Source organism: Penicillium chrysogenum (assembly GCF_028827035.1).
Source record: "Penicillium chrysogenum strain IBT 35668 chromosome Unknown utg000005l_segment0_segment0, whole genome shotgun sequence".
NCBI lineage: Eukaryota > Fungi > Ascomycota > Eurotiomycetes > Eurotiales > Aspergillaceae > Penicillium > Penicillium chrysogenum.
The window spans coordinates 9083437-9106958 of record NW_026622753.1 but is presented as its reverse complement, the minus strand read 5'-3'; the positions used below and the strand labels follow the sequence as shown (position 1 = coordinate 9106958).

At 48.6% G+C, this 23522-nt stretch overlaps 9 protein-coding genes across 9 annotated transcripts; 6 read left to right on the top strand and 3 right to left on the bottom strand.

The window, feature by feature from the left end:
* Positions 1-1767: 1767 nt before the first annotated feature.
* On the top strand, positions 1768-3436 carry N7489_011814 (glycoside hydrolase family 15 protein; the record flags this gene model as incomplete). Its single annotated transcript, XM_056717563.1, has 3 exons — positions 1768-2068; positions 2119-2929; positions 2986-3436. Coding segments are annotated over 3 exons (1563 nt in total), but the record flags the coding sequence as incomplete, so codon positions are not given.
* Positions 3437-4289: 853 nt separating this feature from the next.
* On the top strand, positions 4290-5066 carry N7489_011813 (uncharacterized protein; the record flags this gene model as incomplete). Its single annotated transcript, XM_056717562.1, has 1 exon — positions 4290-5066. One exon carries the CDS (start codon positions 4290-4292, stop codon positions 5064-5066), a length of 777 nt encoding a protein of 258 aa, XP_056565184.1.
* An 839-nt stretch (positions 5067-5905) lies between these two features.
* On the bottom strand, positions 5906-8715 carry N7489_011812 (uncharacterized protein; the record flags this gene model as incomplete). The annotated part of the gene is given in 6 exon segments (XM_056717561.1): positions 5906-6802; positions 6870-7100; positions 7159-7374; positions 7836-8362; positions 8374-8601; positions 8649-8715. 6 exon segments carry the CDS (start codon positions 8713-8715, stop codon positions 5906-5908), a joined length of 2166 nt encoding a protein of 721 aa, XP_056565183.1.
* A 778-nt stretch (positions 8716-9493) lies between these two features.
* Positions 9494-10991, top strand: N7489_011811 (uncharacterized protein; the record flags this gene model as incomplete). Its single annotated transcript, XM_056717560.1, has 3 exons — positions 9494-9675; positions 9727-9960; positions 10115-10991. 3 exons carry the CDS (start codon positions 9494-9496, stop codon positions 10989-10991), a joined length of 1293 nt encoding a protein of 430 aa, XP_056565182.1.
* A 1354-nt stretch (positions 10992-12345) lies between these two features.
* N7489_011810 (uncharacterized protein) lies at positions 12346-12666 on the top strand (the record flags this gene model as incomplete). Its single annotated transcript, XM_056717559.1, has 2 exons — positions 12346-12373; positions 12479-12666. The coding sequence occupies 2 exons, from the start codon at positions 12346-12348 to the stop codon at positions 12664-12666; spliced, it is 216 nt and encodes a 71-aa protein (XP_056565181.1).
* A 1137-nt stretch (positions 12667-13803) lies between these two features.
* N7489_011809 (VAC14 family protein) lies at positions 13804-17102 on the top strand (the record flags this gene model as incomplete). The annotated part of the gene is made up of 10 exons (XM_056717558.1): positions 13804-13871; positions 13941-14103; positions 14163-14333; positions 14389-15076; positions 15127-15923; positions 15973-16077; positions 16133-16251; positions 16306-16385; positions 16438-16597; positions 16655-17102. The coding sequence occupies 10 exons, from the start codon at positions 13804-13806 to the stop codon at positions 17100-17102; spliced, it is 2799 nt and encodes a 932-aa protein (XP_056565180.1).
* A 408-nt stretch (positions 17103-17510) lies between these two features.
* N7489_011808 (DNA-dependent ATPase RAD54) lies at positions 17511-20107 on the bottom strand (the record flags this gene model as incomplete). Its single annotated transcript, XM_056717557.1, has 4 exons — positions 17511-19057; positions 19109-19232; positions 19282-19365; positions 19427-20107. The coding sequence occupies 4 exons, from the start codon at positions 20105-20107 to the stop codon at positions 17511-17513; spliced, it is 2436 nt and encodes an 811-aa protein (XP_056565179.1).
* Positions 20108-21106: 999 nt separating this feature from the next.
* N7489_011807 (uncharacterized protein) lies at positions 21107-21475 on the top strand (the record flags this gene model as incomplete). The annotated part of the gene is made up of 1 exon (XM_056717556.1): positions 21107-21475. The coding sequence occupies one exon, from the start codon at positions 21107-21109 to the stop codon at positions 21473-21475; it is 369 nt and encodes a 122-aa protein (XP_056565178.1).
* Positions 21476-21700: 225 nt separating this feature from the next.
* N7489_011806 (uncharacterized protein) lies at positions 21701-22543 on the bottom strand (the record flags this gene model as incomplete). Its single annotated transcript, XM_056717555.1, has 1 exon — positions 21701-22543. The coding sequence occupies one exon, from the start codon at positions 22541-22543 to the stop codon at positions 21701-21703; it is 843 nt and encodes a 280-aa protein (XP_056565177.1).
* Positions 22544-23522: the final 979 nt, after the last annotated feature.

Below are 23522 nucleotides of genomic sequence, written 5' to 3'. Positions count from 1 at the left end.
ACAGTCGGTGATGTTGTTCTTGGTCCCTCGACAGATGGACATGACGTGGATAGAAAGGTGCTGGGGCATATTGCCACCAGTTGGATCAGGGAGATGTATCTGGTAGCATATTCAGCAGCTATCGTCCCGGCAAATAAGAGTCAACTTACATACTTTCACGATATCTGCTGTAGCAAAAAAGTATCGGTGGCTTCCAGCGAAAGCACATAAAAGAATAAGAATCAAAGCCACTAGAGAGAAGAAAGCTCTGAAGACCCCGGCAAATGCCATAATTCAATAAGCCAAGCTGTAGATAGGTCCCGGCGCTTTTTAATGAAGACAGGGATCCAAAAAAAATTGCCAGGGGCAGGCTTAAACGCTATTTGGGTGGCTTCCAAACCACCTCTTGGTAAAGCGGGTGTTCAGTGGACACCTTTTCGTGAATGACAAAATGATATGGAGGGTCGTGGGGGAAGTATGGGGTTATTACCAGGGCTGATCAGTTTTGTATCACACGAAGGACACAAGGCCAGGTGGCTATCCATTCTTGATGACTGGATAATTTATCAAGGGAGACTTTACCAACTGTCATTTTCGCCCCCTTGCGCTTGTGGGCGTGTTTTGCGAGGTTGTATGACGCCTCCCACCGCTGGGACTCCGAAGGGAATATAATATCCGTGCATGTTCACGCTCATTTTGCGAATTAATTAATGCAGCAGTAATCAAAAAGTAGGAACACAGACGTAACAAGGAAAATGAATGATCGTTACGAGTCCACATATTTAGCTGGTGTACGGTCAAATTCCTGCCAACGGGATCGCGGGTCGGTGTACGCGACGTAGCTCAACCCAACGAACATCAAAGCAAGGCTGGGATGGCCATGTCCATGATTCCTAGTGATGTCAATTATGTTGAGGCTACGGAGGAGGTGAAAGATGGAGAAGAAGAATGATCTGATATGAATGTATGGAAAGGAGGCTGTATAAATAGCCTCCGAGACAAACATGACAAACCAGGCAAATGCTCAGTCTGCACAGAGACAAACGCATACCCTGCATGCATTGCATGTCAACAAATTAGTTAAAGATCAATCGTTATGCTGTGATGATTGTACTTCCCCTTTCACCACGGCCACCTAGGCTTACAGGGACAGTTAGTGGCTGGCCAAATTTGCCTAAGTCTGCAGAGTTTATGGAGCTAGAGAGAACAAAGGGCATGAGGGACGTAAAATACAATAGGTGTTTGATAGCTGGTCATACTTTTGCGGTTTTTGGCGCGGTCTACTTTTTTGAGGAATGCCACTCATCCATGACTCTACACATACATATATGTATGTCATTCGACTGGTAGAATGACAAAAGCCCATCACCTGAGACACCGACACGGATTGGACTCCTCACTTTAGTATATGTCGGCTCTCGGTTTCCCGGCCAGATTCAAGTAACCGAGCTCGGATAAAGGGATAATTTGAAATCCTGTATTGCTGATTGCTGACTTGTCATTCTCGGGAGGTTATCGGAAAAGTATTGAAATCGTACGATCTACAACTTCAAGCACTTGGATAGGCTGCCATCGGATTGACCGGTGATTTATCGGATTAGCCTTACTCGGTTCGGGACCTGGCAACGCCGATCGATGTCGATCACGATCAATATAAACTCAATGTAACTCTACATCCACCTCGACACCTTTCCAATGAACATCATTATCCTAGGTTTTACATGAGATCAATGTGAAACTCAATTTCCGACGTGCCTGACTGCTTGATGACCTAATTATCCGAACAGTGTTGGCTGTCGAACATATAAAGAGACTAGGATTCCCAGAAGATCCCGAAGAACATTCACACAATCACAATATTACAAAATCATCAAATCATACATTATGTTGACATTGAATGTTTTGACGGCACTGTTGGCACCTGGTGTGTTATCATCTGCCTTGCCTGCTCGCGATCTCAATGCGCGTGCCGATTCGAAGCCTGCTGCTCTTCAAGCCATCCTGAACAACATTGGCGCCGATGGATCTGCTGTTTCGGGAGCATCTGCAGGCGTTGTGGTAGCATCCCCATCGAAATCGGACCCCGATTGTGAGCCCCCTTCCTTCCTAACTTAAATGATAGAAACTAACAGCTGCTAGACTTTTACACCTGGACTCGTGATGCAGCCTTGACATACAAGGTCTTGATTGATGAGCTCATTGCCGGAGACACCTCGCTGGAACCTACCATCCAGGACTACGTCTCTGCTCAAGCAAAGCTGCAGGCCGTGTCTAACCCGTCTGGTGACTTGTCCGATGGATCAGGACTTGCAGAGCCCAAGTACCACGTGGACTTGACTGCCTTCACGGAGGCCTGGGGTCGTCCTCAGCGCGATGGACCCGCTCTGCGAGCCACAGCACTGATTACCTACGGTAACTATTTGATTTCGAAGGAGAGAACATCTGTCGTCAAGTCGAACATCTGGCCCATTGTGCAAAATGATCTCAACTATGTTGCGCAGTACTGGAACCAAACCGGATTCGATCTGTGGGAGGAGGTTGAGGGCTCCTCGTTCTTCACCATTGCTGCACAACACCGCGCATTGGTGGAGGGCAGCGCATTTGCCAAGGCGCTGGGAGAGTCCTGCGAGGGATGCGATTCCCAGGCACCTCAGGTCCTATGCTTCCAGCAGTCCTTCTGGGATGGTAAGGCTATTGTTTCTAACTTCGCCAACAATGGCCGAACCGGTCTCGATGCCAATTCGGTGCTTACCTCGATCGGAAACTTCGACCCCAAGGCTCCTTGCGATGACGTGACCTTCCAGCCATGCTCCGCTCGTGCCCTGTCGAACCATAAGCTATACGTTGACTCATTCCGTAAGATCTATCCTGTGAACAGTGGTAAGGAAGCTGGAACTGCCGTTGCTGTTGGACGTTATTCCGAAGACACTTATATGGGCGGCAACCCATGGTATGCAGATCTTCCGATTTCATTTGTGTAGCTTCGGACTTTGCTAATATGCCTAGGTATTTGACCACCCTGGCCGCGGCCGAGCAGCTGTACGATGCTCTTTACCAGTGGAAGCAACTGGGATCGCTAGAAATCACCGAGATCAGTCTTCCTTTCTTCAAGGACCTTGTTTCGTCTGCCGCCGCCGGAAAGTATCCCAGCTCCTCGGAAACTTACACGTCCATCACTGCCGCAGTCAAAAAGTATGCCGATGGATTCGTGGCTGTTGTTAAGGAGCACACGCCCAGCGATGGGTCTCTGGCTGAACAATACACTCGGGACAACGGCAGCCCGGCCTCTGCTAAGGACTTGACCTGGTCCTACGCGGCGCTCCTGTCTGCTACCCGCCGTGAGGCTGGAACAGTGCCCCCTACCTGGGGCGCATCAACTGCCAATAAGGTGCCCTCAAAGTGTGAGGGTAGCTCGGCCAAGGGAAGCTACACGACACCATCAGTCGGCAAGTGGTAAAGGGAGGAGATGCGGTACCAATAGCATCTGATTTAGTGAGGCAGTACACCTTGTGTCGATCTTTCCTAACCTAGAGGGATTCTGAATGAGTCGGAGGGTCTGTGAAGGTGAAGCATTGCTTGCTTGTAGGCTGGTTGTCAGATCTCCTTTTGTCCCTGTCAGGCCTTCGTCCCTTTACCCTTGTCAAAGTACATTAGAGAGCTGCATTACAGTAGGCAGATCATCGAGAGTTGTGTTAGAGAGGTTATTGATAGGTTATAAGCCATTTCCCCAATTGTTACAGCCGCGTAGTGGAGAAGATCGAGACAATGGAATTTTCATCTATAACATGTTTGTCACACTAGGATGACCAGCTACAACATGTTGCGTCCATTGCGACAATTTGCTAAACTCCATTTCTAAGTGGTCAATACTGACGCCTGAATGACTTTGGAATGGACATCATCGTAGGGCTTGGATACACTTGGCAAGAATAAATGAAAGGTTAATCTGAGGAAAATGCAGAGTTGCCTAATGACCTTCTGGATGAAATGAATTGTTGGTGATAGACAGTACTTTGTCTGTTTGCGCAGGGTGAAACGGTCGATTAAGTGACTGATAGCGAGGTGCATCGACTATAATCTCTCTAGGCTCTAAGCAACTAGCTTGACTCGTGCCATAGCGTGGTGAAATAGCTCGTACCTTTTCCACTGACTAGGGCGCATCGCCAAGGAACCTATTGGATAATCGCTGGCCCTCGCAATAGCGGTCTGGCGTCTATCGCATCCCGCTTGGGGAATCCACGTGAATTCCCCTCAAATGACATACTTTAAGTGCTTTCCCATTTTCTTCTTCTCTAACACCTGATATCAACATGGAGATCGTTCAAAAGAACGAGGCCTTCAAAAGGGTTGATGGCGAAATGAGATTTTCCTACGTCCAGGTTTTCGTTCGAAAAGATGGCATGTTATATTCTGGAAAATGTGCAAATCGATTCGCTCTACCGGAGACGCTGGACGACCTCCAGGAAGTCAAGCAAATCCCGATAGAGGACAGAGGCCCAGAGGTGGATGTCACTTGGTCCGCTGTTCATGTGAAAACACCAAGTCTCCTCGCATATGCTGATGGAAATCTTGATAAACAAATCACTCGCGAAATTGAAACATGTGAAACTCTTCGCAAGAACCCTCATCCGAATATTGCGGCCTACTATGGCTATACAGAATCTTGCGGTAGAGTCTCTGGACTATGCTTCAAGCGATATCCATCCACGCTACTTGAAGCAGTCAATCCTCGACGCCTTGGAAAAGCTGCTTTCCTTTCAAGTGCGCGCGACCTAGTGCGGGAGAATATGAAAACTAGTTTAGACGGGATACTGGCCGCTATCAAACATCTTCACTCGCTTGGGATTGTCCATAATGATATCAACCCTGCGAACATCATGCTTGACGAGGACGGTGCTCTTATTCTCATCGACTTCGATAGCTGTCGGTATATCGGGGAAGATTTGCGCATCACTAACACGAAAAGGACCCACCATTGGCATGACCCTGCTGTGGGAATTTCGCTTGTGGAGAATGACCTTGACGCTTTCAGAGAGCTACAAATCTGGTTAGCTGGTTCGTCGGATGAAGAATTCAACTTTGTATGATCTGCTTGCTGGTAATCGGGCCTGGAGGCGATCGCGGGGAACTTGAGGAAGGGACGGAGGCTGGGTAGCGGCTGCCATCGCAGGCCGCAAAACACGACAACATGAGACGGAGAGCGCGAAGGGGCTATCCCTTGTTCAGGGAAGACCATCTCAATTATCTCAATTATTTCCAAGATGCGTCTCCTTAGTGGAGCATTACCGCGATTCATACGACCACGTCTCCGACAAGGACCTCTGGCATTTTGTCGGCCTAACCACGCGATGGCTGAGGGAGAAGCAATCGAGGAGCACAGCTTGCCGCGCTGTCGCAAAAGACGTTGCTATCCCGTCCGAGGTGTTCAAAGACCAGTACCGGGTTATTGCAAAGCTTGGATACGGCGCGTATTCCACTCCGAGGTTTGCAAATCCTATCTGTTTCAAGACTGTTTGTAATCCTATTACTCACCCACTTCATAGGGCAAAGCAGTACACTTCGCCCAAAGTGACTGTTAGCAAGATACAGAATCGGCTTTTAACGAGATCAATATGCTGCGTCGCTTGAAGAGATTCGCTAACACCGAACGCGACCTTCCCGGAATTGGCTTTACGCGTCCTGCCGACGATACCTTTGAACCTGGGATCCGAAAGTGAGGGCTAATTCGTACGAGCTTATCCAAGACGAGTGAATGACGAGGCCTCTTTCGGAGGAAGATATCGCAGACTGCATGGGTTAATGAGATGTCCACGGGTGTACGTAGGTTCAACGGTTAGTGTACCTATGTACTAGGCTACCTCCAGAATATTGATTTGATCAATGGGCATTTACAAGAGACCTTACAAACTTGAATGCATGAGACTACCTAGGAACCCTCCTTTACTGAACAGATCCAGGTAGCCCCGTTAGATACAGCACATAATCTCCCGGGACTACAGCGCCAAACTCCGAGTCCAAGGTAGTGACCATTAACTGCATGATAGGTCCCAACCATATGGCAGCGCTCTAGCTTGGCCTTGGATCCCAAGGGCACGTCATAGTATGGTTGGTGAACTTTGCGCTGCACAACATAGAGAGTCTTCCCGGGTCTCAGTCTTGGGCATCGCATCGGCTCCAGCAGGGCTAGCCACTGGGAGTGATCCACTTCATCACCAAATAAGATACCAGCTCCTTTTCCACCTCTGATCGGTTTCAGGAGGTAGTCATTTTGGAACACATCCGAGGCTTTACAATCCTCGATAAATCCGTCCGAGGCTGTCGACCCCGGTAGAATCGTGTGAGCTAAGCCTCGCCGAAGCCATTCCGCCTGTTTAGAAGTGATGACGTTCCTACAGACTAAATCGTTAAGTTCTTCAAGAACAAGTCCCAGCATTCTCTTGTCATGGGCAAGTAGGATAGTTCGCATGTCGTTAAAACATCGCAGGCTGATCTGACGTCTCATCTCCGGATCAAGAGCATTAATCTCTCGCTGGTGAAGTTCGAGAGAAATCTGGTGAATCTCTTCCACGATCTCTCCGGACTCGGTTGTGATTGTTCCAATAGCGTCTCCTTCAGCGAGGCAACACAGCTTATATCCCTCTTTCCCAGACTGGGATGCATCTGGGATAAGTCGGAGAGTGTCCGGAGTTATAAGTCGGGGTTTTATCCCAAGTCTTTTCTGGGCAAACTCGATAAACATTGCGATATCGATCCCGTGTTCTTCGCTTTTAACAAGGTGTAAGGGGATCTTGCTGTCAAATAGGTCTAACAATCCACCAAGGATCTTCAGAGTTCAAGATCGTTAGCAATCTGCCTCAACCCGGCCTTTATATCTCTATCACTCTGCTTACCGTTTCACCTTCCACGGTATGAACCAGGCCCCGCGACCCAAGATTAAATGCCGAAAGTGAGTCTTGACCGAATCCGGCATGCATATACCCATTCCAGCAGAACCTGGCGTTGATCTCGCAAATTCGAAATACCTCTATACCAGCGTCATCTTTCTCCACCAAAAAGTCTGGTCTCCAAGATCCTTGTCGCTCATTCCATAGTGGGAGCAGGTCTCGGTTTGAGTCTAACCACTATTCCAAGAACCATTTAGTATACCATACCACTATAATAGAAGGGATCACGACTCACGCGCAATAGGTCTTCCTCTTCTGACTCCAACGGCATACGCAGAGGAAAGCGGGCTTCTCTATCTGTCCACCATCGCTTGATAATATCCTCGATTGCCGATTTCAGGGCGAGGTGTAAGTTTCTCATATCATTATCATGTCGTTGGGTGGTTAGCACGGGGTAAGGACACGATGCATCTAAAGACCCGGCTGGCCATGAAGAGGAGCAGTTGCTTAGCTTTGAGATGTAACGGCTGCGGTTTTGGCTTAGGGAGTTCACGTCTAGTCCTTCCGGCGACACGGGTCTATAGTCCATAGAATCTGTAAAGTTGATCAGATGAAGAGGGTCGAAACTTTTGTTTCGCATTTTTTACGTAGATGTTGTGTGTGGGGTAATGGGGAGATGAGGGTGATATGTGAGTCCTTACTGGAATCAAGCTATCAAACGAACTATCTATACACCGTAGCAATCTAGAGCTAAGAGAAACGGTTCACATCTCGTATATTGTAGATCCCTATTTCCTATATGGAATATAATAGGTCTAGGGGGACGAATACGAGCCGGTTATTTACGTTATGTAAAGTATGTATGGTGGAGCAGCCATTGTAAAATTACATTTTTTGAGATCGCAAATTACAATACGATAATGATAGGGTTCATGAGCCGCAGGGCCTAAACGGGGTCGCATCCTATCGGACTCGCCGAAGATGTCGGTTAGGATCCTTGACCTCATTACGCGAATGTAGCCATCGACGATTATCTATCATGATAATTGATCCTTGGGGAAGACTCTGGGGTGGCAGATGGAGACTCTCTTCCTGGGCAGCGCTGTACAGAATTTCTTTTAGTTCATCTAGGGCTTTGCTAGCATCTAGAGTTAAAGGAACTGTGATATCTTCCCGAAACCGCAATTGGCTGCCGGAGCTTTCCCTTGGTATGATATACTGTGTTCTCGCGGTTTTGGTAAACTCGGGGGGGGACGTTAATCTTGTAATTATAGCTGGAGAGCTATCGTTGCGCGAAAGGGGGAAAGCAAGGTGAGAAGCCGATCGACGTTCAACACGGACAACGTTCCCCCGCCGTAACGATCCGGCTGGAGGACTTGAAGAGTAAAGAATCGTGGAGGTTGCTCCTCGTAGCTGCAGTCGGTATGCCATTCGAACCGAAACATAGTCTCTGATCGAGCTTGGTGGCTTTCGAAACTCGTAGGGGAGGGCCGAACATCCTAGAACTAACCACGCTCGGCGCTGTGGGTTATTGGGAGACCGTGGCTGTGGTTTTTATGTAGATTGGATATCAGGCTCCGCAGATATGTGCTATTCTCGTCGTTAAACACCAGTTGTACTTGAAGGACACCTTTAGCTTCAAGGGTCTTATATATGTCTCTTAAGTGAGAGGCGTCAGATGCGAGTGCCGGTTTAGCAACCTCGATTAGGGGTACAAGAGTGGAGGTTCTTAGATCTCCTTTTCATGGTTAGTATAAGAGATGGAAAATGTCTGACGAGACTCACGGACGGGATGGGTAGAATAGCTAGCAGTCGTCACTCTAGCTGTATGAACAACACGGAAACGATGCATTTTGCGCATCCACCACAGATAGAAAGGCTCCGGGGCATAGAATGGCAGTCTACGCTCCAACTTTATATACCAACAGCTTCAAATAAAATGAAAAAAAAAAGGACGAGGCAAATAATGCAGCATAGAGCGATGCAGTTTTAGAGATTCAGATGCGCCCCTTTCGACCGGCCATATAGCCCTGTAGGAAACGAGAGGCGCTTGTAATGAGCAATGCTGTGTGTCGGGCATGCGGATTGAGTAATACTGCATACTCCGTGATTCAAAGGACTTCAGCTTTTCTGCATGCAACCTTGGATGCTTCGTGGGCGGGAAAAATATCCAAACGTTTGTGACGATCCCATTGAGAGTCCCTCTCGTATATGAGGGAGGCTACGCTGACCCACTCGGGAAATAGTTACGGAGATCGTACTCCGTATTGAACATGTGTTTCTGTTAAGGGGAGAAAAAGAAAACACTGTAAATACTCCCTATACATCGGGAACCTAGCGTGGTTCAAATTACGACAGTCCAGTATTGTGTTTTTGCAAAAATTCAATGTTTCCATGTCTCTCTCGCATGCATGGATACACGTGTTTCAGCAGATCAATCTAATCTACATGGTCCACGGATGGCACTTATTTCGAACTTCAGCTACTCCTGTACTTGCATAATATATTGAGGATTAAGACCCTCAGTTTCAATCTGAGTCCCTCCCAACCACAATAACATATCCCCCATTTCTTACCATATTGTGTTTCCTGCCTTCAATTGAGATTGTCCGTAGCTGATTTCCGCAGCAATGACAACAGAAAGATACTCATTGGCAGAGGTGCTAGCCGTGGCAAAGACACACCCTTTTTACAACCCGGACATTGTGTACCCCGCCGACGCAGAAACGATCGAGAATCTTCGGAAGGCGGTCATTGACCAAAAGGAAAAGCCTAAACTCCTAGAGCAGCCACTTCTTGAGAAGAAAGCACTGTAAGACAATGCGGGCAGACCTTACACTATAGCTAGGCTAATTTACTTCAGGTACAAGGCCATTGAACGACTTACACATGATGTGAACCCGCGAAACACCTATCGACAAAGCTCCTATATGAGCATTACCGGTGGTGGCTCTGGTGGGGTGCCCATGATGTTTGCCGTAGATGTGCACGAGAACCGTCGACAGAGATCCCAAATGGGGGAATTTCTTAAACTGTGCGGAGTCTCTCAGCCCGGAGATTGGGTCTTGTCCATTCATACGGCCGGTGGCTTTTATAGGTATTTAGGTCCGAATCAGTACAAGATAGTGGATATCCTAACTAAGAAGCAACAAGGTCCCTCGATCTTATGACAGAAATCATGGAGAACGCCGGGGCCACGGTCCTTAGCGCCGGAAGCTATATGCCACCTAAAGATGTCGCTAAGTCTCTAGCCGACTACCATGTCAACATCTAGCCGGCGACAGCAGCCATGTCGTCCAGACTGTCTACCACATCTCCCTCATGGCGAAGGAAGACCGTGACCGCGTTACACTTGACAAGATCATCTACACCTCTGAACCCCTGACCGGTCCACAGCGAGCATTTATCAAGACGATTCTTGGCGAGGTCAAGATAATTTCCGTCATGGGAAGTGCCGAGGCAGGTCCCTGGGCAATCAGCAGCCCGGACCTAATAGGGGAGCAGAGTCTGACCAGCAATAGTACGGACTTCGTCATTGACACGCGCAATATGGTAGTCGAGATCGTTTCTCCATCTGTGATCGACGGCGTCTCTACCCCTAATCCGATCCTGCTTCCACAGGGAGAGGAAGGTCTCATTGTGCAGACGTCTCTCCAGCGACTGCGCAACCCGCTAGTGCGCTACGTCACTGGAGATATTGGCTCCCTCCACCCACTCCCGAGCGCAGCCTGTGCTGTAATCCCCGAGGCTGACTGGGGCCATCTACGTGTATTGCGCATGCACGGGCGCGACCCTCGCTTCAGCTTCAAGTGGTTTGGTTGCTATTTCGAGTTTGATAGGATTTCTGCCTTCATGCAGGAGGAAGAGTGTGGCATTCTGCAGTGGCAGATCCTTTTGGGCCGATTGGAGAGTTCACCGCAGGCGACGCTGGAAATTCGGTTACTTCGGTCCCCGCTTCGGGATGGCATTTTATCAGATGACGCTCTTATCAAACGCGTTGAGGCTTTCTTCATAGTGCTCCCTGAGAATGAACCTCTCTTCCGAGTCGCGTTTCTGGATGGTCTTGGAGGGTTTGAACGGAGTGCTACTGCGGGGAAGGTTATCAAATTTGTGAATCGGTGGGATTGAACCTTCCAAGGTTGGGAGTATTGTCTCTTCTGTGGTGATCATGTCAGCGGAAGAGACTACCTAGGTATTGAGCGGCGATAAACGTCGCACCATACGGATATACGGATACTACGTACGAAAATTGCTATAAAGCTCCGCAAAGCGACTGTTTGTACGAGTATATACCATTGGGATTATTAGAAAGTAACAAACGAACTTGGTTGACTCTAAAATGGGTCTAATTTAGTTTGTAACTTTGTTTACTGAACTAGGCCTTGGGTGTACGGATTGGGAAATTCCCAAGCAATCGCACAAACAGAGAATAGGGTATAGTTCTTGGCGCCGAGAAACGGTTCTGAATGGCCTATTTCTCTCCACAATATTTCTGCTTATTGGAATAGTTCGAGTAAACGATCCAATATTCAATAGTAAAATCATTGGTTTCCAAATAGGGCTTCCCATAATTGTGTCTACAGCACAGACCATCCACCACGTTTGTAGTATTCCATAAAGAGCACGGAATACTAGTCGAGATTAGGGAATCCCCAAGGCACAATTTACTAAGATAACGACCTTGGAAACGCCCGTATCCACTCAGATGCAAGTCTAAATGCGTGATTAATATATAGCGGGTCGACCGGTCTGTGCGAACAGAACATCGAGAACGTCCAGTTGTCGCGTGGTCTCTATAAAAAGAAACGTTTCACGTCAAATAGGATGGTTATGTTCAGAGTATATATGGGTACTATCTGAGTTCAATCCTATCCATTCCATATTCTACTAATTTTCAGAAAAATCCAGACCTAGAATAGTAAGATGTATAGATGAAACACATACGCATTGTCTTAGCCTCTCCGGATATTGAGGCGCTAATTTAGTCGAGTTCTCCCCACACCCCCCTTTTCTTTTCTGCAAGGCTTCTCTTCTTCTCTGCACTCTTTATGACTTCTGGGGAATTGTATCCTCTTTACTCTCATTCAATTGATTTAAATCTCTACATTCTTTAACCCCCCACTGTCCCGCTAGCCCGATTATCCATTTCAGACCCTGCACCTCCCGGAACACTCCTGCATATCATAAGTCTCGGCTTTTAGACCAGCGCTTACTGAAACCACTATCATTACCGAGTAAGCCCTCTTTCCTACATATGTAGGTATTTATATATCCACAGGATGTCAAGCTTGATCATCAGGGACTGATCCATGGTTCTGCGCAGAAACGTCAATTTTTCCTCCACAGCTCCGCTCCCCTTACGTTCCACGTTCCACGTGGGATCGTCGTCTTCCATATCCAAGCATATAGCATCTAGCATTCTCTCCAATTTTCTAGACCTCAATTCTTGAGGATATCCATCACTGCATTCTCAACCGTCACAATGGGTCTCATCGACAAGCTACAAGCCAGTATGTTCCGCGACCCCCGAGCAAAACACCCAGCAAAATGCCGCTTCACTGCGGAATTGAAATCCGACCTCGAAATACTAGGAAAGATAACTAATATCGAAGTAGAACTCGAGCTCTACCGCCTCGAACAGCGCTATGCCCGCCGCAAGCACCGCAGCACCTTCTCCACAGGAGCCCAATATGTCGACGGCGAATATGTCTACTCGGGCGCAAGGTCGCCTACTAGTACCGTCTCCAAGCACTCCACTGGTAGCTGGCGCCCATCAGGATGGGGCAGCCAGACGTCGCGATAGCGAAGTACATTTCAAGTCGACATGCCTGAGCGATTAATTTGTGTTATCGGCGCCATTCGTTTTCTTCTACTTGTCTTTAGCATTTTCACCCTTTTTCTCTCCTTTCTGAAGGCCTTTTTCTTCTGTTCTATACCTTTGCGTGATGCTTCCGCGGAGTCTCGACGAATTCTTGTACAGCCACACACCATGTCTGTTTTTCTTTTTCTTTTCTGGGATTGTTTACCTTATGATTTCTATGTGTCAGCGGGGAGCCATGTCCGAAAAGTTGGGATCTGCTCTCTGCTTTCTCCTTTTGGATCTTGATATCTCCTGCGATATGCCTGCTTGGTCATGTATGCTTCTCATCTTTGTCTTGTTTCATAGTCTTCGTTTACTTGGGCTTTGATGTTCGTGCTCAATATCTGAGATCCCCTCTTGTTCAAACACTCAGTACAAGAATAGTTAGCTGCTCATGTGGCTTCTGTCCCTGACGGCATAAGACTTCGATAATTCGATCTGTTTAGCCCAAGAAGGCATTAGGAACTCCAATGTGTCTTTGCATGTCCTTTAAGGTGTTTCTGTAGGCGTCTGCAAGGCCCATGTCTTTTACTACCTTTGTATACATGTAGAAAGGGCGCTCCAAGTAGTCAAGATCATGTTTCGAAGGTTGGTTTCGGTTCTTTGTTCTTGGACTTCTTTCATCTTGCTCAAGGATGGATTACCGCACAAACAGGAGGGAGAATAAGACATATAAAAAAAGCATTAAGTCCATAAACTCATTACAGATTAGGAACCACCTGCAGGTGTACTGGATCCATCTTCAGAATAAGACCCGTGGACCTGAAGGCCTAAGGCGGTAAGGCTCGAATCTGCGGACCTTACGTCACACCACCGCTCTGGTCTCTCCATCTCCACACTGCCAACGCATCTCCCTCATCCTGTGGTTGCATTTTTGCTTGTTATTACGGTAGAAAAGCTGCCGGACAATCTGGACCTTCTTGTGCGCTCGAAGTATCATCAAATATACCACTCATACTCGACTTTCAAGCTCCTGACCGTCCCGCGACAGCCAAACCGCCGAGATACCCTTCGTTCACGATGAACATTGCTTAGCCGACCATAATTGGGGAAAGATTGCAGCATAGGCTGTTTTGAGCCATGGATCAAGCAATCCAGCGGTTATTGAACGACAAGCTCTACGACAGGAGGAAGCAGGGAGCTCTGGAGTATGCCAGCTCGGTTTTATCGCTCCGCACTTGAAACAACCCATACTGATCACTCTTTATTTACACTAGGCTTGAGAAAATTGTCCGCGACGCTGTTTTCCAAGGGGAGCAGGAGAAAATACAAAAAATCGTTGAACAGCTCTGCCACGACTATGCGTACGCCGTGCACCAACCCCACGCCCGGAATGGAGGCCTAATCGGATTGGCTGCTGCCTCGATTGCACTCGGATCGGTAAGTGGTGGCTATAGTCAACGTCTCGGGGGACATATTGGCTGATTTCTGGGATATAGGAAGGAGTTGCGCCGTACTTGGGTGAAATTGTGCCGCCTGTACTCGCATGCTTCTCCGACCAAGATGCGCGAGTGCGGTACTACGCATGCGAGAGCATGTACAATATAGCCAAGGTGGCCAAGGGAGAGATACTGTTGTTCTTCAATGAGGTTTTTGACGCGCTGGCTAAGGTGAGGGGTGTAGATTGTTTCAATGAGATATCGCATACGCTGACATGGAATATAGCTTGCGTCCGATTCGGAGCTGTCAGTCAAAAATGGCGCGGAGCTTCTGGATCGCCTGGTGAAAGATATTGTGGCTGAATCGGCAGCCTCGTATGTGTCGATTCTACAGCTCCCCGAAAAGGAAGCTACAGAATTGGAGAATCAGGAAGACCAGGAACTTCCCATGGCGTTCTCTCTCGCACGGTTCATTCCTCTGCTTAAAGATCGGATTCATGTGATCCAACCGTTCACTCGCAACTTTCTGGTCTCATGGCTTACCCTTCTAGATACAATCCCCGACCTAGAGCTCGTGAGCTATTTGCCAGAGTTCCTAGAGGGATTGATTAAGTTCCTGGGCGGACCGAACAAAGACGTGAATATTGCAACCCAGGGTTTACTTGATCGGTTCTTAGCTGAGATCAAGAGGATTACCCGGCTTAAAAAGGGGATTGAAGAAAGCCGGAAGAGTCAGAAGAGCAACAGACAGTCGGTTGCCAGCGATGTGATGAGCAACGCGACAGAGCAAAATGCCCAGACCGATGGTGCCAGTGACGACAGGTACGACGTTGCCGTTGCAGACTCGGTCTCAGATACGACCGTCGATGATGAGATCGCTCAAGCCGATGGAGATTGGATCCCGGGACAAGATGTACAAATCGACCACCCCAAGATTCTTGATATTCTTGTCGGCTTTGTCAACACCTCTTATGGTACGAGTGAATTTATCTCTCTGGCTTTCGTGTGCTTACGTTCGTTTTAGAGGAGGAAATGCAATTGACGGCCCTTCGTTGGCTTGATTCCTTTTTCGAGATCAGCCCTGAAGATATTCTTCCTTTCGTTCCGCGGCTGTTGACTCAGGTACTCCCAGCCATGTCCAGTGGCTCGGATCAAGTACGAAAAGCAGCAAACCAAGTCAACACGTCCCTTGTCCAATACATCTACTCCCTGTCAGATGACACGACCGAGGAAGCCCAGGCGCCATCGTCAAAGATCCCTTCCGCCACAGCCAGCAAAGAAACCATAGAGCGAAGATCATCGACTCCAGGAGTCAGGCCTTCGGAGACAGCGAGCAGTGACACAAAGAAGCAAACAGCACAAGAGAATTCCGTTGCGGCTACACCACGTAGTAGTGTTGTTTCCACCCCGCTGCCCCCGGCTGACCTTGACTACGCTGCTGCTGTCAACTCCCTGACTCTACAATTTCTCAATGAAAATGAAGCCACTAGAGTTGCGGCCCTTGTATGGCTCATCATGCTCCACCGTAAAGCCCCGCGGAAGGTTGTCGCTTTCAACGATGGTACCTTCCCAGCTTTACTAAAAACGCTATCCGACCCTTCAGAGGCGGTTGTAACCAAAGATTTGCAGCTCCTTTCACAGATCTCAAGGAACAGCGAGGACAGCTATTTTACCTCGTTCATGGTCAACTTGTTGCAGCTCTTCTCTACAGACAGGCATTTACTCGAAGTGCGCGGAAATCTGATCATCAGGCAGCTTTCTCTGAACCTGAGCCCGGAGCGTATATATCGGACTTTGGCAGATTGCCTCGAGAAGGAAGAGGTAATGTTCATTGCACACACCGAGGTCTTCTATGCTAATGTATCATCAGGATCTCGAGTTCGCCAGCATCATGGTCCAGAACTTGAACAACAACCTCATCACTGCGCCCGAGCTCTCGGAATTGAGAAAGCGCTTAAGAAATCTCGATTCGAAAGTAATACCCCCCGGTCACCTTGCCTTGCATTCTCGAGACTAATGAAAACGTTTAGGATGGTCAAATGTTCTTTGTTGGACTTTTCAGATCGTGGTGCCACAACGCTGTCTCTACGTTTTCACTCTGTCTCCTTGCCCAGGCCTATGAACAGGCATACAATCTTCTCCAGATCTTGTCAGTATACCGGCTCCATTCACCATGATAGTCTGCTGACAAGTCTATCCACAGTGCCGAATTGGAAATGACAGTCAATATGCTAATCCAAATCGACAAACTGGTGCAATTACTAGAGTCACCAGTATTCACATGTCCGTTTTTCTCCGTCAATACAACTTCAGTCCCAGAAGCTAATTCCAATAGATCTCCGCCTCCAACTCCTTGAACCCGAAAAATACCCCTTCCTCTACAAATGTCTCTACGGCGTCCTCATGCTCCTCCCCCAGAGCTCCGCCTTCGCCGCCCTCAAGAACCGTCTAAACAGCGTCAGCAACATCGGATTCCTCCACGGCGGAACCCGCAGGTATGGCCCCTGCTCCCCGCAGTCTATCCTAAGGTTTACTGAGACGAATTTCCCTAGTACTACCCAAACAGCCCCGCCCTTCGACCGTTCCACAGGCACCCGCCTGAAACCCCGCGACGAGAACTCCATCCGCTGGGTCGAACTCCTCGACAAATTCAAGTCTGTCCAGGAACGAGCCCGTCGATCCCAAGGCTCCACCCGCCAGTCCTTCGATCAGTCCGGCCCTATGAACAACCCCTCTCTTACAGCTGCTCTCTCCGTCGCCGCTGCAGACCGTCCCAAGGACCGATCTGGTTTACCCGATGCCCCGCGCGGTGCCCCGGGCCCCAGTAACGCTGCTGCTGGAAACGCCGGGCTGGGAGGCTCTGGTGGTGGTGTCAGTGGCACGGCTGCTTCGCGCGCGTTGGACAGTGCGGCGAAGGGTGGGTCATCTTCTCAGAGACACAGATCGGGTCTTCCAAATCTGGGCCGGCTGGGTATTGGAGGACGGAGGTCCAAGAAATAGTTGCATTTGTAGCTCGAGCTGGAACTTGCCTCCTGCATAGACCTTTCTTTTTGTGTTACTTAGCTGGATCGTTTTGTTGCGACCATACCCGAGATCGTTCTTCTGTCGATAGTTATTGTCTGTGAATAGGTAGCGATGGTTCTCAATGGCATACATTTCTTACCCTCTCCCAAATGTGTCTATTGGCTGGATACCTTGCTATACGTTTAGTTATCTTTGAGTGTGGTATTCGTAGCCTTTCATGTTTCGGCAGCATGTAGCTCTCCGCGGTACAGAGACAAAACAAAATCATTGAATTCGTTCTATGGTCATAATTGTTCGCTTCCCAAATGAATACGCTCCAAAAGATACAATCCACCCAATACTATAGTTAATCTCGAACCAGCCCAAGTATGCCAAATAAGTGTATTAATGACTGATGTACTGGAAAATAGCCGAAACATCCTGTTCCCCAGTCTCCTGACGAAGAAGCAGATCCTGGATTTGATTGAGCGGGCCCTTCTCGCCGGTGTTGACAAAATGGTTCCACGAACTCGTATCACCATACAACATAGCGGGGGCCTTGATATATTGCGTGCCGTCGGGCCGACACCGTTTGCACTTGAAGGTATCATGAGTGTCACTCCGAGTATCCGGTTTGAACTGGAAGAGTTCTCGCAGGGAATCGAGGGAGAAATGACGCTCGACGTCTTCTGCGGAGTCCACGACACACGATGAGAGGGACTGTTTGTGGGACTGGCGCTGGAAGATCTTCTCTTCGATTGAGCCTGTTGCGATGAACCGGTAGACAAAACAATCTTTCTTCTGTCCGTCTCGCCACACTCGTGCTAGCGCTTGCTGGTCAGCGGCTGGGTTCCAGTCTGGATCGAATAGCACCAGCCGGTTGGCGCCGATCAAATTCAGTCCACACCCGCCGGCTTTGCTGCTGAGGAGGAATACAAATTCCTGACCGTCTGGGTTATTGAACGTGTCGACTAGCTTTGTGCGCTTTTTGATGTTCATGGTGCCGTCGAGACGCAAGGAGCCGTAACCCCGTGACCGACAGAGCTTTTCGAATAAATCGAGGGTCTGAGTGTAATTACTGATGAGGACGATTTTGTCGTTGGTGTCTTGTCGGATTCGGGCTAACATGCGGTCGAGGACCATCATTTTGCCAGAGTACCAACTCTTGATGTCTCTATCGCGACCCCGAGAATCGGGGGGTGAATAATCCTCGGGGAATGCGTGCTCGCATCCTGGAAGGTCGTTCGCTAGATCGAGTAGATCTGGGTGATTGCAAAGCTTTTTCAAAATACCAATTGCTTTCAGCGGCTGACTGCCTTTTCCGCGAAGAAGGCTTTGGATCTCTGGACTCTTGATGAAATGGTTATACAGACCGCGCTGGAACTCAGACATGTTGCAGAAAACAACATGCTCGTACTTGATGGGCAAGTATTTTGAGAGGAGCTCGTTGGTTCGGCGGATAATGAACTTATTCACAATACCAGAGAGTTCCTGTAATCTTTCATCCCCCAACTTCTTTTCTGCGTCTGTGCCTGCGGCATCCCGACCCCGTAGAATGGGTAGTTCGAACCTCTTCCGGAACTCGGCTTGGGAGCCGAGAAGATTCGGGTTCGCGAAGTGAAGAAGAGCGAAGTACTCAGACAGATCATTCTGGATAGGTGTTCCAGAAAGAATCACTCTGCGAGTAACGTTGAGTTGGTTCAAAGCAGTCCATGTCAAACTTTCCTTGTTTTTCAGTCGATGACCTTCGTCGCATAGAAGAAGTCCGATCGGGGTGTCATTCAAAGTATCCGCATACATACGAAGTGTCTCGTAGGACACAATAAGGACGGGCCTGACGATTCCACGCCCCGATGCAATGGCCCACTGCTTGATCTGGGATATTAATTCTGCTTTCGTGGCCTTTCCATCAATCGCAAAGGGTGTGGTGGCGTCTTTTCCAAGCCATTTTACTGATATAGTCAGTCGAGCTCACAAGAAGTAAGGTGCCACGCATAACTCACCCAGTTCATTGGCCCAATTACCGACCAAACTTGACGGACATGCAATCACACATTTCTGAATGGTGGTTTTTCCCGCTTCTGAGGACTGCTTGAGAAGCGTCCACATCAATGCGATGCATTGAAGCTGTGTTCGTTAGGACCAAGGTACGAAAGTCGGGGTTGCCCAAGCTCACCGTTTTACCAAGTCCCATGCCGTCTGCCATGATACATCCATTTGCATTCTTGTCGACCAGCCCAGTCACACATCGATAAAGGAACTATGCGTAAGCGTAATGTCAGTTTTACTCCCACAACACAGCGTACCTCGGGGCGCAATACCTTCACACCCTCGACTTGATGTGGCCGAAGCACTTTGGACAGTCTCGGATCAATCACAACAGGCACCTTTGGCCTATCTTCCACATTCTTTTTGAGCCCCAGAATGTCTGCTAGACTCTTATGCACAATTGGCTCATCCAATTTTGGCGTGTCCTCCGTCGGTGCCTCCTGGTTTTCGGGCGCAGGTTCCTCGGCGACGTCGTCTACCGTAGGGTCGTATAAAACAATCGCAAATTCTCCACTAGGGTCATGTAGTGGCTTTACCACAAATGTCGCGCCTCGTCGCATTCCCAGTGTCGGAGCCACCCGACCAGAACTGTACTCGCCGGTGGCTTTATTGAGGAACGGAACCTGAAATCGTTGCCTGAACGCCACCTCTTTGTCCTTTGGTTTGTAGGCGGGGAATTTGTTGGCCTCTCTTGTTTCCAAAGCGAGGCGGTCATCATTCGTGTATGGCTTCTCTCCATCTTCCACGCTTCCATCGGCATTGGCATAGTTGACCTTCCTTCTCTTTCTTGATGGCTTTTCAGACGCACGAGTGGGTGTTGCGCTCCCTGGACATTTGAATGGTCTTACAAGTCGGTCGATCGAGTTCTGGGAGTTCACGGATTTCGGTTGTAAGGGAGTCTTGACGCTGTTGTTGTCGCCGCCGGCCGGGCGTTGTCGATACCTTCCAGGCATGTCAGTATCAAAAGTAGAAAATGATTAAGTCGAGGACTTACATTGGGTCCAAAATATATGAAACAAATATCCAAATACACCAAGCGCCTGCTGTACAATGATTCCAAAGTTGAGGCAGGTGCGAGTTGTCGACGCGTCGCGCGTTACGTTGAGGCTCCCAAAACACCAAACTGCCGCGTCCCACAATAACTGACCGCCCAATGGGGTATGGTGGTCCGAGCTCCACGTGGGGCGTTATTTTTAGGAAGTCACGTGCATTCTGTATATGCACCTAAATAACAACCTAAAGGCTGCGAAAATTGCTAGTTAGCAGGCAAGACATGCATACATGCAATGCATGCACGGTATGCGTCTGTCTCTATGAGCAGACTGAGCTCTCTGTATGCAGTGAGCATTCACCTAGTTTGTCTCGTTTGTCGCCGGCTTATATACCGCCTCCTTTTCATAGATACATCATCACCTCTCTTTTTCTTCACGTTTTTCCATCTATCTCTCTTGCTTCGTAGCCTCAACAGATTATGAGGCCCTCATTTTTCCCCTTCTGCTAGATTCATCAAGATCTAAGCCGGCTGACGAGCTTCCCCCTGCATCGGGGCCTCGCTGGTAATTTTATGGTGGAGAATAGTAAAAGGCTATATCTCACTTCTTCCAAAGTCGCCTCTGTGCGAGGCCAGCTGTGTGCGAAAATTTCAAAACCGCCTGTGTGCAAACCAGCCTGTGTGCCGACAGAATTCAAATCGGTGTTATACAGTGTCTATCATTGAGAACCGTCTTCACCTTCAAGACTTCATTTTTTGACCAGTGAAAAGCTGGCTGGATCCTTATCCTTATCTTCAATTTTGACCGGCTAAAAGCTGGCCGGGTTTTCATCTTCATGTTTATATTTATATTGATCTTTAAACTCCATTTGTTTTCATCGCCCTAACTGACGATGACAGCACCGCTTAGACTATCGGCAAACGCAGGAGGAGTTCTGGCCATACCTGCTTGCGCAGCGAGATGAGATTGAATCAGCTGTTGGCTCGTAAGAAGGCCGACAAAGGCAAGGGGAAGGCAGTCGTGCCCGGTGACGCTTCGGCGGCTACTATTAGCAAGGGCAAAGGGAAAAGTAAGGCTACTTCCGTTCCCGCAACCCCGGTCAAGACCGCTAAGGGCCCTAAGACTCGGTCTAAGTCCACGAAGAAGCGTCTAGCTACCGATATCGCCGACAAGGGGGGGGTGGGGGAGAAGGAAAAGAAAGCTAAGAATACTCCCGCTCCCCCTAGTGCGTCGTATACCACTCCCCGCTCGGGGCCGTCCTTCGATAAGGAGTTGTACGCGACCCCGCTTGACTGGCCGGCGATCTATCGCGGTGAAGATAGTGACTAGTTCAATGACGTTTTCGCCCGTCTGAGGGAGGTGCGGGACCGTGTGCGTTATGACATCAACGCGATGCAGAACCTGGGCCTCGCAAGGGGTTGGATCAATGAAAACGATGTGGCGGACTCTTCTATTTTGAACCTCTCCTGATATAGATAGGTGGACTTAGTGACAATGGCTTGATCAGAACTTTAAGAGCGCAATAACATGTATTTGTAGATATAAAGTATAACACTAGACATCAAATTGAAAAACTCCCAAACTAAGACCAAGCCAAATGCGAATCTCCTCCAAGGCAGTCAGGTCATTCTCGGGAAGAGATTGCTGTATCTTTTCATCATGCCATTCATAAGTACGGCCGACATATTCGAGGCTTTCTCCAGTCTTCCGGCAAGATCCAAAATCGATAATGACTGCCCTATCATCGGCCACCATTATATTGCTGGGATTGAGGTCGTTATGAACTAAACCCAGCGAGTGAAGATGATAGAGACCGCTTTCGACGTCTATAAGAACACGACTATAGTCCTCGCTCACTTCCCGCGTGTTTCTTAGTGCTCTCTTCATAAGGGCGCCTGGGTTGACTTCTTTCATAAGCGTGCGAGGGTACTTCTCAAGGCAAAGGCCCGTAATTCTGCCGTCAGAAACTTGACAACCGAGAGAGGTAGCAATGTTAGGATGTGGGTGCTGCATCAAGACTTCGTATACCCTTGCCTCCTTTAGGACATCCTCTGCAATCAAATTGGGTTGAGGCCCTTCACTAACCCGGTCGTAACTAAGCAATTGAGGCTTTTTGATGTAACAGCTGTTGAGCAGATTTTCAGGCGCTAGCGTAAATTCGATAGAATAGTTGGGGTTATAGGCCGAGGTAGGAATCTGCTTGACATTCATAATGTCGTCTGCATTGATATCCGAAGGCGAAGAGGAGCGGCCTTTCAGCCTCCCGTGGTACAAAATGCCATTTAACCGGTATAAAACGAGAGTACCTGCGAACTGGTAACCTTCATCTGAGTCTTCGTAGCTCTCGGCCTTCTCCAGTATCTCCAGTCTCTGATTAGGAATTGGCGGAGTCGGCATGCTTAAATGCACTTCGCACTGTCAATCGTTGAGGTATACCAAGAGCAGATAGCACTCACCTCGTAGTCATGGGGCGGAAAGGCGAGTTATTCTTTGGCACAGATGTGGAAAGGTAGACCAGGTGCCTCATTAAGAGGGTCTGTCATGGTATGAACCTGCGGTCTCAGGGTCCACCGCTTTTTCAGCTGGAAAACGGCGGTCTGTGCAGTCCTTGTGACGGCCAATAGTACTTATTTGCCAAAAGCCAGTGAGAAATGTGTAGGCACCAATGATCAGTATGGTAGCGAACGCATGGCTTATTTCCTAGGGGCCAATGAGGGCTGTAGCTTTTGTTCCAGGCGTTGACATTGACTAAACAAAAGTGGTGAGACTACAGGTTGTAGGCTCAGAGAAACAGAGAGGAGAGAGTTGAATTGGGAAGGGAGGAAGCAAGCTCCCACTACAACTATCTACGTACTACCAGAGGGTGGGGGCCTAGACCCACATGTGGGGTCTTTACCACAACACACCCCCGTTGGGCCCAACCCGAAAGCAAAGCAGAAACCATGACCCCATTCCGGCTGTCATAGTAAAAACTGCTTATTTTTATTAGTTTTTAATCCTTCTTTTCATCTATTTTTGTCCTTTTCCATGTCCTTTTCCCATGTAGGTTTCAATGTATGCAAACCTCAATTTTCACTGTATATCATGAGTTTTCTCATCTTCTCAAAACGCTCTCTTCCTAGCGGTTTTGTTAGTGCGTCAGCAATATTTTCCTCGCTTGGGATCAGCACAAAGGAGGCAGTTCCGGATCTGACTGCATGACGGACAAAATGGTACCGCGCATCGAGCCATTTCGTAGCTTTAGCGTAATTGTCCTTTTTATGATCGTAAAGGCGTTGTCGCTGTCGGTGAAAATTGTGATTGGGAGGTCTTCTTCTTGCCGGATGCCCTTTTGAACCATCACCTTGTGAAGCCACATTCCTTCCCGCATAGCTCC